At 42.0% G+C, this 14,481-nt stretch overlaps 1 protein-coding gene across 3 annotated transcripts; it reads left to right on the forward strand.

The window, feature by feature from the left end:
• The first annotated feature begins 279 nt into the window (after positions 1-279).
• LOC146613814 (SUN domain-containing ossification factor) lies at positions 280-14,481 on the forward strand. Of its 3 annotated transcripts, none has more exons than XM_085376961.1 (24): positions 280-479; positions 3,598-3,703; positions 3,974-4,093; positions 4,392-4,612; positions 4,698-4,799; positions 4,922-5,063; positions 5,151-5,268; positions 5,390-5,514; positions 5,626-5,693; positions 5,798-5,905; positions 6,098-6,203; positions 6,612-6,632; positions 7,053-7,108; positions 8,232-8,314; positions 8,587-8,640; positions 8,747-8,812; positions 9,528-9,615; positions 10,095-11,435; positions 11,574-11,661; positions 12,483-12,587; positions 12,864-13,021; positions 13,227-13,321; positions 13,425-13,480; positions 13,829-14,481. In XM_085376961.1, the coding sequence occupies exons 1-24, from the start codon at positions 421-423 to the stop codon at positions 14,279-14,281; spliced, it is 3,939 nt and encodes a 1,312-aa protein (XP_085233087.1). In that variant the 5' UTR covers positions 280-420; the 3' UTR covers positions 14,282-14,481. The 3 variants fall into 3 exon arrangements, with proteins under 3 accessions (XP_085233087.1, XP_085233088.1, XP_085233089.1); XM_085376962.1 differs by having other exon boundaries at positions 13,230-13,321; XM_085376963.1 differs by lacking the exon at positions 6,612-6,632.

Consider the following 14,481-nt stretch of genomic DNA (forward strand, 5'->3'; position numbering starts at 1 on the left):
CATGATCGTAACACTATAACACTGCGGGTATGTTTTGATTATCGCAAATGATAACGCTTGAAAGGCAAAATCCCACTCCCTTGACAAATTTAAAATACTTCACTTCAAGGAGCTCAATACAATACAATCGGGCGACCAGGCGCTACAAAACGAGCGCTCCCAACATACGCTCAGTTTGAACTGCGCCATGGCGTCGCTGTGTTTTCATTGGACAGTTTCGCGGTGACCCGGTAGCAAGTTGTGTGTGGGGGGAGTTACAGCAGTTAGCATCACACTTCACCAGTGAAACCGCCAACGTCAGCTTTGTTAACAGGAAACAGCGGATCGGTTTATGTTATACACCGCTGTGAAAGACAGCGTAGCAAAAGGATACAACGTTTCTGTGAGCGCGGAGAGGATGTCTGTCCCGGCTGGAGAGGGATGAAGATGACACCACTGTTGTGGCGACTTGTGTCAGTGTGGCTAGCTGTTGTCTATTGGTGAGTTAGTTTAATTAGTCCCGTTTGAAAACAGTACTGTTGTTTCGCTGAAAAACACAAAATATTCAAACTGCCAAACAGCCCGAGTAAAGATTACCCCAAGGTTAACCTTTACATCGCTTTGTCTGGCTAGCTTGCGTAAACATTGTGGTGTGATGTGGCACCTGGCTGACTTCTGACTTGTTCGCAGACGAGTTAGCTTGAGTAGCTGACTACTAACCAGCTAACTTTAAAGCGGGCTTGGGAAGCGTTAGCTTTAAACGACCTCGCGAAGTTGTTCACTTCATGAAAATGTTACGGTCTGGAAGCCAGAATATGATTTGAATGTTACCAGCCGCTTTAAGTTTGGCACCTGTGCGAAGTCTGTCTGAGCTCTAGCTTAACTGTTACCTTTCTAGAAGACACTGACCAAGACAGCCTGGTTTACATACACACACACACACACACACGCTAATCTGCTCCGTGTACATCAGTGACAACCCATGCCGTGGCGGATCAGACGTTACACAGGTTTGGTTCATCAGTTGCTGACAGGATTATGGGCCTTGCACGTCAGTCATGTCTGTCCTGTGGAAGCCTGAGTTTGCTGGGACTCTGTAATTCTGACACAGAACATAGAAACAGGGTTTAGGATGAATGTGGGTTCTAGGCTTGATTTAATAGGATGGCAACAAACCATCAAACAAACTGCCTGCTGTGCTTCAGACAGAAGGGGAGGGAGGGACACGATGTAACATTTTATTAGGATCTATAGTGGTGATGTTGGCATGGCCTACTTTCAACAGCATCAGTTTAACTCTTATTTCAGACAGAAGCTTTACGTGATGCTGCTTTTGCCTTTTAATGTTTATCAGCTTTGTACCCCATGAAAAAGCCGTGGAATTTAATGAAGTTGTTGATGCCACTAGAGTATCATAGCAGGAAGAGTACAAAACTCCTTTTACCGTGTTAGAGAAACACTGATGTCATGGTATGATGTTTAACATGAGACCCATACATCTGATATACCAGGATTCAGTAGCTTTTTCTCCATATTTACATTTAGGGAGTGTAGCTGGCTGGTCGCAGCAGGTGGCTGCTCCTCCCTGAGCCTGGTTCTGTCAGAGGTTTCTTCCTGTTAAAAGGGAGTTTTTCTTATCCGCTGTCTACAAGTGGTTGCACATAGGGGATCATCTGATTGTTGGGGGCTTCTCTCTATTATTGAAGGTCTTTACTCTAAGTGTAAAGCACCTTTAGGTGACTGCTTTTGTGATTTGGTGCTATATAAATAAAACTGTATTTAACTAACTTTAATTACCGTATATCTAAAAAGCTGGTTCAGCATTTGTTTAAAAAAAAGTGTGTGATTTAATTTTTCTACCACTAATTTATTTCATTGAAGTAATAAACCACCATACAGGTGAAATCATACTATGTGTCATTTTTTCCTATCAGAGTCACATATCAGACATGTTTCCCAAGGACAGTCTGACAAGAGTGAGCACACATACATGATCTTTGCACTTGTGGTAGACGTGTTTCATCTGCTGCAGCGGTCAGCACTTCACTTCCACATATTAAGGCTGCTCTTTAAGTCTTTTTTTCATGGTGTTGCATTGGCACTACTATCACTTAAAAACTTAATCCTGTGTTTTGCAAATCCTGCGTTTATACGACCCATTTCATTTCTCAAAGATAATAATAACATACTGTGTAATACAAACGTTTAATGCATTTGCGGTGAGACTGAGCACATCTTAGCTTTTTGAATGTGATGGTGAGTGTTTCAACCCTTTGTAATTGGGTAATGAATTATTTAGCTGGCTGTGGCTCAGCACCACTGTTGCTCCTTTGGCATCACACTGTGGTAGATGACTTTCAATTAGAAAACAAATGCTCTGTTGTTCATGGGTGTTTTTGACTAGTCGAGCCTCACGTCAGATCAACACAAAAGCGATGCCAGCCAGGCAGCCGGCCAAGTAAAATACCTGAGCTGGAATCCAGAATAAAATCCATGTCATGACCTGGGTTGTTGCCAAGTGACTGTTAGAGCGTGGCCTTTGAGGACACCAGTTTGACATTTTCGCAGCTATTTTAAGGCTTGTTACTGCTGTTTATTGTTGTTTTTCTGCCAAGGGGGCAGTCACTGTGACCCGGACCTTTTTCTTTTTGGGATTGTGTCACCCAACGGACTTGTAGGGTTCAAAATAAAGGCATATTTTAATATATAAGTGTATCCAAAATTCCAGCACCTCGAGACAAATGATTTTTGAACTGCAGAGACGTGAGTACCCTAATTGATTCTTGCAGACTTCCACAGTCCTCTTGCCAGTTTCATCTGTTTCGAATGACATTTTAAACAAAGGAAATTGCAAGCTCTTCAGGCTTTTTATAGCTTTCACCTGCTTTGTGGGCATCAGTGAGCGTCATCTGTGTTAGCTGCATGGAGGCCAGCTTTGGAAATATCATCAGCTCACAGTCCTACTAGGAGCATTTGGCCATTTACAAGCCCTTATTAGTTAATTACATAAGGTTTTGACTCCTCTTCACTTGATAAGTGAAGAGGAGTCAAAACATTTGCAAATGCCACAATTAGGTTTTGTTCCAGTTTTTTAAGTTGATGAAAAAATATTGTACATAAACAGTTAAAGACCCTTTTTAAAAAAATTTGGTTGTTATTCAGAAATATGCACAGTCATCCGAAGTAATCATCATTCCTCAAATACTTTCATCCTTCATCCCACAATTAAAACAATATTAGGATATGAATAACACATGAAAAGCAGGTCTCACAGACAGGTTGAGTAATGTGCAGTGTGCTTGAGGTGTGTCTTTTGGCTCTGAAAACATTCCCTGGCTCTGCATGCAGATAAGATAAACTGATTCCTTGGGGTACGGCCACGTGAACGCTCGGTGCGTCACACTGTGACACTGGGCTGCAGGTTTCTCCGTTCATGACTCACTGCCCTGAAATAAAAGTGTTGTTTTGTTCGCTTGTTGCAAGAGTTTTAAAAGTTCCTCACATCCTCAGAATCCGAGCTCTTTGTTTTCCACAAAATGAAGTGACCCTGCTTTTCAAAACCGACTCGGTGGTATTGTGGCACTGACCGTCTTTCACTCTGTCCCTTCGCTACCACAGTTGCTATGTTGGTTGCGCAGAGCTGCAAGGAGAGGCCCAGAGCCCCGTGTCCCCAAAGGAGGTCAGCTCGGAAGAAGAGCCTCAGGAACACTTCCATCGTCACGAGGTAGCGTTGTGCAATACTGTACCAGAACTTACCTCATGGCTCAGAGCTTGTACAGGTCGATGTGATGAATAGCTTTTGTGACCAGACACTTCACTATGCACTCCTTTGTTTGTTTAACAGCTCTGGAAACGCCTTGCTGTGCTAGATTTGTAGCAGATTAACAACAACAACAACAACATCTGAATATTTGGACTGAGCAAAGTTTTTTAGCAGCTCACTCAAATTTGGGGGTGTAATAATATCAGTGAAATGTTATTGTGTCGTGACTAGGTCGAGGAAAGCTTGGTCGTACCTGCCCCGCCTTTCTCTGAAAATGAGCCACCAACAGAAGACGATCGTGTCAAAGAGGAGCAGATGCCACAAGAAGTGGGCCAAAAAGAATATGATATGGTATAGTATGACTGCAGCTTTCATTTATATTTAATATTGCAATCACTGTCTGCTATGTAAGAATGTCAAAAATGGATGTCAAAACATGTTTTAGCTAAGACTTCAAAAGGGTTTTACATCTTGTTTCCATCAGCATAAAACTTTCACCGCAAGAGAAGCAATCAAGGTCACGAACGTTCAGGGATATTCAGAGCTTTAAGTGTTTCATTGATCAGTCCAGCTCTGGTAAATGGGCCAAACAATACCACTGCACTCAACAGCGCAAATATCTTTATCCATCTTTGTCTTTATCCATCAGGCCTTTGAAGCAGACGAGTCTGCTGCTGAGGTAGAGCTGGAGGCAGACAAAGGAATATCACAACCTGAGCACAGCTCTGAAAGTCAGCATATAGAAATCTCTGTCACTCAAGATCAGGAGCATGCCTCCCCGCCGCCTTCCCCCGACTCTGTCGCTGCATTTTCTGCCGAAACTAACGACAGCCCCAGCAAAGTTAATCTTCAAGACAGCATCCCCAAGGGGCAAGTTACTGTTGTCAAATCTCACTGCTGATGTTTGTTTCATATAATGCTCCTGCTAAAATGTTTTTTTTCCCTTTAATTTCAGAGTCCCGGGCGATGCCTTAGATGTAGCTGCTTCTGAGGTCAATGATTCTGACCTGCCTCCTGCTGAATGTGAAGAAGAGAACAATCCATATGACAGTGACAGGTAGGTACAGTTAACATTTCACCCTTTGAAAGATTTTAAAAACCTCTGGATGTAGTTAAATAAATAAATTCATTCTCGACTCTCTTTAAACGATGGCAACGATGCATTTTTCGTTACTACAGCAGCCCTCCAATTGTTCTGGAGAACACTTCCAATGTTCACACTGCAGGTACTAAAGTCCACACTGATGTTCCTCTGAGTTCTCCTGCTGGTCACGGTACGCAGCACCTGGAATCCAACGTCTCGCACACACTCAAGGAGGCGGTAAGGAGCGTGGATTTGATGTGAACTATTTTTCCTTTCACGCCAGAGGAGCTGTCCCAGCTCTCATTGTCTCATTATCTGTGACAGGACTTGAGCTCCCCTGGTACCACAGACACAGATTCAAGTGTGAGCACCAAAGACCCCGAGGACATCCCCACTTTTGATGAGTGGAAACGCAAGATGATGGAGGTGGAGAATGAAAAAAGTACGATCAGAATATGAATTTTGAAATTGCAACCATTTCTGTACTAGAATAAACTGCAAAAGTGTGAAAATATATATCTCTATATATCCCCCCCCCCCCATTTTTTTTTTTCTCACCATAGCTCAGTCTACTCACACTTCCGACAACGTGGGTTCTCATACAGTGAAGAAGGTCCAGAAGAACTTTAATAACTACGCCTCAGTGGAGTGTGGGGCCAAGATACTTGGCGCTAACCCCGAGGCTAAGGTATAAAATGATGCTTATGTTTTCCATTCACCATGAAATCATAAAATCTGCCTCTCCTGCTGGATGTTGACACAGTGACAAATTCAACTCATACTTCTTTGTTCAATGCAGAGCACTTCAGCCATATTGAAGGAGAATATGGATTTATACATGCTAAACCCCTGCAGTAATAAAATCTGGTATGTTGCATCCCTTTCCTTCTATCCACAAATGAGTCAATTCTCTTTTTCTCTCCTCTTAAACCCAGTTTTCTATTTTTTTCCACCCTCTCTCTGATGCTCAGGTTCATTATTGAGCTCTGTGAGCCCATCCAGGTGAAGCAGTTGGTCATCGCCAACTTTGAACTCTTCTCGTCTACACCTAAAGACTTTCTTGTGTCCATTAGTAATAGGTATGCCCAGTGGCTATGCTGTCGGATCTGTCATGTCATCTTTTTAATATCTTCTAAAAGAAGATCGCATTTTCACTTATTTACATTTTCATTTGTCATCTTTTTTGTTTCTTGCTGGAATTTCCAGCGACACCAAGCTGCAGCTTCAGTCATCGACTAATCTGACTGTGCTGTATGAATGTACTTTTGCAGGTACCCAACAAATAAATGGCTAAAGCTGGGAACCTTTCACGCCCGGGATGAACGTACAGTTCAGAGCTTCCCACTGGATGAGCATCTTTATGCAAAATATGTAAAGGTGAGCACTATATTCTTTTTTTGTTTTGTTGTTTGTTTGAATTATTTCGCTATATCTCCTTTATTCTCTGCTGAATGTGTGCAACAAATTGCTGTAATCTTTCAGTGTAATTACATTACGAACAGTTGTTTCGATCTGCAGCCGACTATTACCCGACTGTACTGTAGGAGTGTTTTTTTTCTTTGTCCCTGGTGTTGCTGATATTTCTCTTTGTATTCTTGGTAGATTTGTCAGCTTCGTGTCTTAAATGCATGTAATGTGGCTTTGCCATTTTGAAAAGTGTTAGAGATGCTGTTGCCATTTGCCCGAGTGACTCAGGTGAAGCCAGCATACTCTCTCTAGTCTCGTTTTTAATGCATGCTGACATCTCTTTTAATATTTCTCTTTTTCACTTTTTTCTTGCTTCAGATGTTCACCAAGTACATAAAGGTTAGCTTGTCCTTCTTGTAGTGCTCTGTCGTTGGGTGAACTGAACAGTAAACGTGGAGGGGAGTGTGTTTTGTGTCTGACTGCTGCGATCCGAATGAAACAGAATCAGATCTAACTTGCTGTGCTGCCTGCAAACCATTGTAACGTCCATTGGCTGCTTTTCCAAAGTGTTTATTTCAGACATGTGAACATTTGATAATCCTCGGAATAATACCCATTATTATGTTTCTCAAATTTCTCTGATTTCCTGGTTACACAGTCTGTCAACCCATCATTTTTTTTCATTACACTAATTGACTTTATAACAAAATCAATGCTTTGCTGTTAATTAATAACTCTGCTGATGATTTTATAAATCTGCAACACAAGATATGAAATAATCTGAATGAGTTTTGCATTTTTTTACATTTTTTGTTGTAGGTAGAGCTGGTCTCTCACTTTGGCTCTGAACATTTCTGTCCACTTAGTCTCATAAGGTACGTGATAGTGCTCCTAACGCACAGCATGCAGTGTGAAGCAAATCAAATCTATTTAAATAAGTCACAATCGGTATATTGCACAAGAAGCAAGAAGCCATAACACAGCATAAGCTAAGATAGCGTCTGATTTTTGGTACTACATCAAGGTTTTGGTTAGAAAAAGTGGAACTAACCTGTTGGCAGTTGTTTCCTGCTTCTGCAGAGTTTAAAGATGCATTTAAATCACAGTTTCAGAAACTGCTGACTAATAGTTTTTGAGGAAGTGAAAACTATTTGGTGACTTGGAGCAAACAAGAATTGGTTATACAAGTTTGAATATATAAGTGTGCATACAGGCTCAAATATGTACACATCCCCCCCATTAGTCTTTGTTAAATGTTCGTTATCAAGTTGCACCTCGACTAGATGATTTTGGTATTCATCAACAAGCTTCTGTCTTGATTTAACTACTTTTCTTGGTAGAGTTCATTTAAAATAGTTGGTTTCCTGACATGGACCTGGCTTTGAAGCATAGTCCACATATTTTCTACAAGGTTGGAGCTTAATGTTTATGCATTTATCCAGTCCTAGACCAGGTTTGATGTGTGTTTGAGATTATTAGCGTATCTGTAACTGGAAGGTCGTCGGTTCGATCCGTGGGCTCTCTGTCCTGGTCGTTGTGTCCTTGGTCAAGACACTTGACCCTACCGCCTACTGGTGTTGGCCAGAGGGGCCGATGGCGCCATATGGCAGCCTCGCTTCTGTCAGTCTGCCCCAGGGCAGCTGTGGCTACAACCGTAGCTTGCCTCCACCAGTGTGTGAATGTGAGAGTGAATGAATAGTGGCATTGTAAAGCGCTTTGGGTGCCTTGAAAAGCGCTATATAAATCCAATCCATTATTATTTCTTTCAGTTGTGTCCAAGTTGTAACTGTTTAGCTGTTGATTTGAAGTGAAGCTGAAGAATTTGAAATTGGTCTTCCTCCTTCATTATTTCATTAACTATGAGCAGTGAGGTTTCCTGGGTTGTTTCTTAACATTTTCCTCTTATTTGAGTGTGACAGTTTGAAACTTCTGACCACAACTGTAAATTACTTTCAGTGTGACTGTGGTTATAGATTTGGATCCTTATTTTTATGACAGGGTGTTTGGTACAAGCATGGTGGAAGAATATGAGGAGATAGTTGATCCCTCAGAAAGGCCAGATGATCAGGACGACGACTTGGGTAAGAACAGAGGATGTTGTAGCTAAAATTACTGTAAACTGCTGTTAAAAGAAAAGAAAAATAGACTTGTTAAACTTGGTGTAAGTGCAGCTGTCAGTACAGTTTGAGAATAATAAATTAGTATTGAAATCATCCCTTTTGAATTTTTTTTTTTAAAGTTTTGTTTTGTGTAAAACTAAGCTAATGTCATAGTAGTTTACTTTACATTTATATTGGTTGGTGATTTTAATTTCTTACATATATATGAAAGCGTTTAATAACACTCCCTACAGATTATCCCTCTGGATCGGCACCTGGTGAGGCTGATCTAATTGGATCAGCAAAAGGCAAGTCTGATTTTAAACTCCTACAGCATGAAGATGAGTACATTTGTTCTCAAGCTCAGATTGTGTTTGTGTGAACTTGTGACTGATGTTATCATTTGCTCTTCAGATGCTATTTTAAACATGGTGAACAATATTGCTGTCAACGTTCTTGGAGGAGGCACAGAGATGAATGGTACGGACAACACGCCATATATGCATATAACACTCTACTGTTTTCTTATTTTACCTTGTCTAGAGTAAGCATAATAAAAGCTATCCAAATTTTCCCAAAAAGTCAGGGTCCGGTGTAAATGTAAAATTAAAACAATCTGTGGGTTTAATTTGAACCCCTACCATGCAAATATAAAAAATATACTAAGCCTTTGGAAATTTGTAAGTCATTTAACCTGCAATCCAACCTGATTCCTTGATGTTAGGGGATGTGTTAGTGTACACGACATAAGGAGAGGCCTTGATTAACTCAGCCAGACGAAACCAAACCAGTTAAAATCTCATATTAATCAACAAGGAAAATAATATTTGGATTCTAAAACTACAAAAACACAGCTTGACTACAATGTGTTACTGCTAGAAAATAAAAAGTACATTCATTAACTGTAATACAAATATATAACATTCAAGAGAAAGATATTTGAATTTCAGCATTTTATGCTGCACGTTGTTCTAGTTTTATATAAACAGCTTTTAAATCATTTGTTTTTAATTTCTGTTTCACACACTTTTCTGACACTTTTTTTTGTAAAGTTTTCAGTCTTATACAACGTTCAGGATTGACAAGCTTATTTTTGTTTAGTTTTTTCCTTTAATCAAAAATGTTGAAGTTGACTAAACTGTACTTTTGAAACATTTGTTGTTGATTTAAATTTTTCTGATTTTCTTTTTTTCAGGCAGCCTTTCAACCCAAGAAGTGAACATAACTGAGCCATCGCAGCCCCTTGAATCCACCACTGAAACTACTATCACTACTACTTCAGTGTGAGTACCTGTCAGATGTACCACAGGTTCACTATTTTACTCCCTTTGATTACCTGTGTTATCTATAGTGTTTTTCATTTTTTAATAGTTAGTAGATTTTGCACGTCCCTCTGAGCCTCTTCACACAAATGCAATAGTGCTCCCTGTGACCTATGGCGTGGCGTTTTCGATGTGTAAAAGTGAGAGATGGTTTTAAACTGACCACAGGCAAACTTTCAACAAATGCTGGTATTGTTTTCAGAGCTGGAAAAAAGCATTTTAGAAATTTCAGCAAACCAAATTGTATTTTTATTATCAGAATTGAAAAGTGATGAATAATGCCGCAGGTCATGGAGCACTGCTGTGTTTCACTAAAATACATAAAGGATAAGCTGCGGTTTTAATTTCTGTACGTGTGTAGACGACACTGGTTAAGGCTATAAGTCTTTTACAGTTTTTGCTCTTCTCTGCATTTAATATTTACAACATCGTTTCTCCAGTCCAGACTCTGAAGACGTGCAGATTTCACAAGACACTGATATCCCTGAAACTGTGGAAAACTCTGCCCTAGAGACGTCAACCACATCTGAAGGTGTCAAACAAGAGCTCCCACCCATGGAGGAAAAAATAGTTCTTCCTTTAGACAAGGATGAGGAAGAACCTATCAGCTCTACAATCATCCTTCTGGATAAGGAGGATGACTTGGAAGAAGAGAAAAAGGATCATCATGAGAGACAACAGGAAAGCTTAAAGTACTGCCCTCCAGTTCCTTCACTTTCTTCTCCATGCTCCTGTGCAGCTTCTCTTCTGGAGTATTTCCAGCAGCAGTGTTCTGCCTCACTATCCAAACACAGGGAATGCCAAACAGCAGAAAGACAGCAAATAATTCCTTCTACCCAAACACCATCTTGGCACCCACCTACGCACTCATCTGCCCACCCCGAACCTCAGCAGCACCCGAGTGAGCTGCATCAGCTCCAAGACAAAGAACAAGCTTCTGAGCAGGAGCCAGAGAGTGAAGCTGTAGAATCAGAGGTATCACAGCCTGCTGGGAACACAGAAGAATCTGCATCTGGATCGCCTCTCCGGGAGCCCAGTCAAACCATGACGCTCCCCAAATCCAGCGATGCTGATTCATCTGCAGCCAAACCTACCCATATTGTGGAAACGCCACAGCTGTCCACCTTGGAACCGGCAAAGGAGCCAGGGCCGGAGAACAGCCAGGATGTGCTGGAGGTAGAAGAGCACATCGAGCCTTCGGCTTCTCTCAGTAGCTCTGTCCCTGTAAAACCAAGCACCAGTGCCACAGCAGACGACATATCGGTGGCACCCCCAGAGGAGAAGCTGGAGATTGATGTCACTCAAGTAGAAACAAATGTCCTCATTCAAACCCAAGACAAAACAGATCCATCTCCAGTCCCTGCACCCACAGGCTCCCCTCATTTAGAGCAGCAGCCTGACTCAGCTGTTGTACCCGAAAGCAGCACTGCTTCTTCTGAAGTATCCCCCCCTGCTCCAGAACCTGCTGCAGAACCTGAGCCTTCTGGCGGTCACGCAGCCATCGCAGATGCTAAAATGGAGGATTTTGCAGACGACATCTCAGCATCTTCAAGTGGCAACGGTCAGCTGCCTCGCCCATCCTCCCCAACTCCTTCTTCACCCACCTCACCGTCCCTCTCGGACATCTATGCAGAGCCCCCTAATGGCACAGAGCAGAACGGGAACCCGGTGCACAGCTCGAGCCAGAAAGAGTCGGTCTTCATGAGACTCAACAACCGCATTAAGGCCCTGGAGATGAACATGTCACTGAGCGGACGCTACCTGGAGCAGCTTAGCCAGAGGTGAGGATGGTGGAAGGACATGAGGAGTGAGGAAAACAAAAATACAAAGGTTGTTTTTGTTAATGAGCTGAGGTTACAGTGATCCTTTTAAAAAAAAAAAAAAAAAAAAATCTTCTTCTTCGTCTTCTTCTTCTTAAGGTATCGAAAGCAGATGGAAGAGATGCAAAAGGCTTTCAACAAAACCATCATTAAACTGCAGAACACTTCCAGAATTGCAGAGGAACAGGTAAACAACAACACAGTTTTCATGCAGAGCTCTTTGTCTGACTTTGAGATGGCTGCTTCTTTCCAAAATCTTTTCTTGCTGTTTGTTTGGACTGTAGAACAGCCACATGATGTAGCAGCTGCCTCCAAGGGTCAGATGTGTTTTTCCTCAAAGCTCTTGGGATCCAAATTGCGCTAATCAATATTTTCTATTAGCGATGGCTCAAACACCTACCCTTAACTGGCTTTGCAATTCTTCGCAACTCAACGTGGAGTTCAACTCATTGTTTTGTTTTTATGGTCCATTAACGCACCGTTTACTCTAAGTTAGAAAGAGGGCGAATAGACCTATTGGAGAGTTGTCAGGTGGGCAGGAGCTCAACTGCACATGAATGCTAATGTTGCTCCATATTTTTGTGGTGCAGTCAGTAAAATAGTCACGTTTCAGTTTCATGTAGCTCATTGTTTTAGCTTATGACCACAGTAGATTTGTTTTGGTCCACTACAGAATACATAAATAATAGACTGGATATCAGCAGCAAATAACGATATCAGATTTGACCATATTTTAAACACACTGGGAAAAAAAGAGAGTAGCAAAAATAATTTCAAGTTGGTCCCATTTTGCACTTTTGTTTCAAGTGTTGCAATGAAAAGTCAACAACACAAAATTGTGTTTGGAAGAGAAATTTCAAAGGGAAATGCCTCTGTGTTTGTTTACAAGTGAACAGAGCAAGCACTTATTATACCCCAAAATACTTACTCATCATACCTTTGCATATCATTTCAGTGACGTGAACCTGTGCGGTTGGTTGCTAATGTGTTGCCTTTTTACGCCCATAGGACCAACGTCAGACTGAATCCATCCAGTTTCTGCAGGGTCAACTGGAGAACGTGACTCAGCTGGTTCTCAACTTGTCTGTCAGAGTCAGCCAACTGCAGAATGAGGTGTGTGCAACACTCCGGGCACAAAGCTGTCATCTGCAGTCCTGTTTTTTTTCCTGCCTTTTCCCAAATGGAGTAAATTGAGTCTTCTCACTCAGTCATTAGGGTGCGCTGGTGCTCTTGCTCATTAGGTGCTTTTGCATGAGGAGAAGCTGCTAATATTTAACCAACTTTATAAAAACCCCTCACAGTGTATTTATAACGCTTTTTGTCAGAGTACTTTCTGTCCTCATCATCAACATATCACATGTTACTTAAAATCACTTTCCTGCGTTCCAGGTATCAGACAGGCAGAATTACCTGCTGCTGTCTCTCTTCTTGTGTCTGTCTCTCGGCCTTCTACTGTGTGCCAACCACTGTCGCCTCTCCACTGTACCTCCAACCACAGAACCAGAGCCACCCTCGCCTAAGAGCTACACCTACTGCTGTCCTGAAAGGTACAAACACAACTTCTGCCACCTGAAGCCATAAGTAGAAAGAGAGCACTTCAAATGGGCTCTTAGGAGTTGTGAGGAGAAGTTGCAGTGCAATGAGTGATTTTTACTCATTAGGACAATTTGAGTTGTTCATCAAGATATCTTGATAAAGGTGGTGTGTGCTGTCTTCTCCACTAACCATTAATACACTGAATGTTATCCTTAGCAGACAGTTCTCCTGCTGTGATGAACTGGGTTTGAAGAGGAGTGCGTCCTATCCACTCATAAACTCTGACTCATTCCAGTTAGCCACCACTGAAGGTAAAGTTGCACCACATAACACAGAAAGTTTTAAGAATCTGCTTTTTATTTAGCTAAAAATCGCTAATCAGCTTGTAGAAATTAACCTTTTTTTCTGTAACAGGCCCAGAATGCATGCATGCAGAGGGAACAGAGAGTCTTTATCCAGCAAACAGAAAGGTGTGTAACGCTTTTAGTAGCGTGGTTTGTGGGGGAAGGGGGGGCTTGGTCAGTATATCACGATGTGTGTTGAGTTTCAAAACTGTCAAAAAAAAGAACTTGCAAGGAGATGCAATATTGAGTATTGCGCAGCATGGAAACCCCACCAGTGGGGAGTTTTTACTGAGTTCAGTAAGCTGTGAACCATTATAAATTTGCAACTAGTAAACTGAACGTTGGGGTTTAGCACAATGCACTGGTGTTGTATTGTCACAGTGTAATATCAGGAAGGTATTAACCCTTTTACCAGGGTATCGTGATTAAAATGCATCTCATGTTTCTGCCTTGTCCGATTCTTTTCTTATACAGAGGAGACGCCGTAAGATGAAACCCCTAGAAAAGGTGGAGACTCTGAAACCCTCCTTACAGTCTTCTCCTGAGCTGACCAATGGAGTATGCAACGGAGTGCCTGTCACCACAAACCCCATCCCCCTTACAAAAAATTTACTTCACCCTACCTTTAGAGACTCACCGTCAGAGGGGAGCTCGGAGGGATCTTCTCATTCAGACGACCCCTCTTTCTGTGGCCTCACCACAGCCTGCTCTCGAATCTGTGACGGCCTCCCTCCACCCAAGAGCCGGGCAGAGAAACGGGCATGGCGACGCAGGCGTCCTAAGCCCAGCTGCACGGTGGTGGATTTTCTTCACGCTCCTCGGAGGGACGAAAGTGAACCGTTGCCCATTTCGACCATAGAAGACATCATGAGGAGGAAATCAGAGCCAAGCACTAAGACATTTGTGGCGCTCTCAGGTCCCGTCTAACTCAAACAGTGACAAAAACCTCCCCTTCACCCACTGCTCAACTCTTTCTAAAAGAGGACATCTGTTTACTTTTGTGGGCAAAGGCAGCTTTAAGTTTCACCGCGAGACAATCTGTTCGCTCTTAAAGTTCATTTTATTTTCATCGTCACTGTTCAGTTCTTATCATTTGCATTTGTTTTACTTCAAATCAAAAAAATGTC

Source organism: Diplotaxodon limnothrissa, linkage group LG18 (genome assembly GCF_057381915.1).
Source record: "Diplotaxodon limnothrissa isolate DT_005_m linkage group LG18, D_limnothrissa_male_GT1.1, whole genome shotgun sequence".
NCBI classification, from domain to species: Eukaryota; Metazoa; Chordata; class Actinopteri; order Cichliformes; family Cichlidae; genus Diplotaxodon; species Diplotaxodon limnothrissa.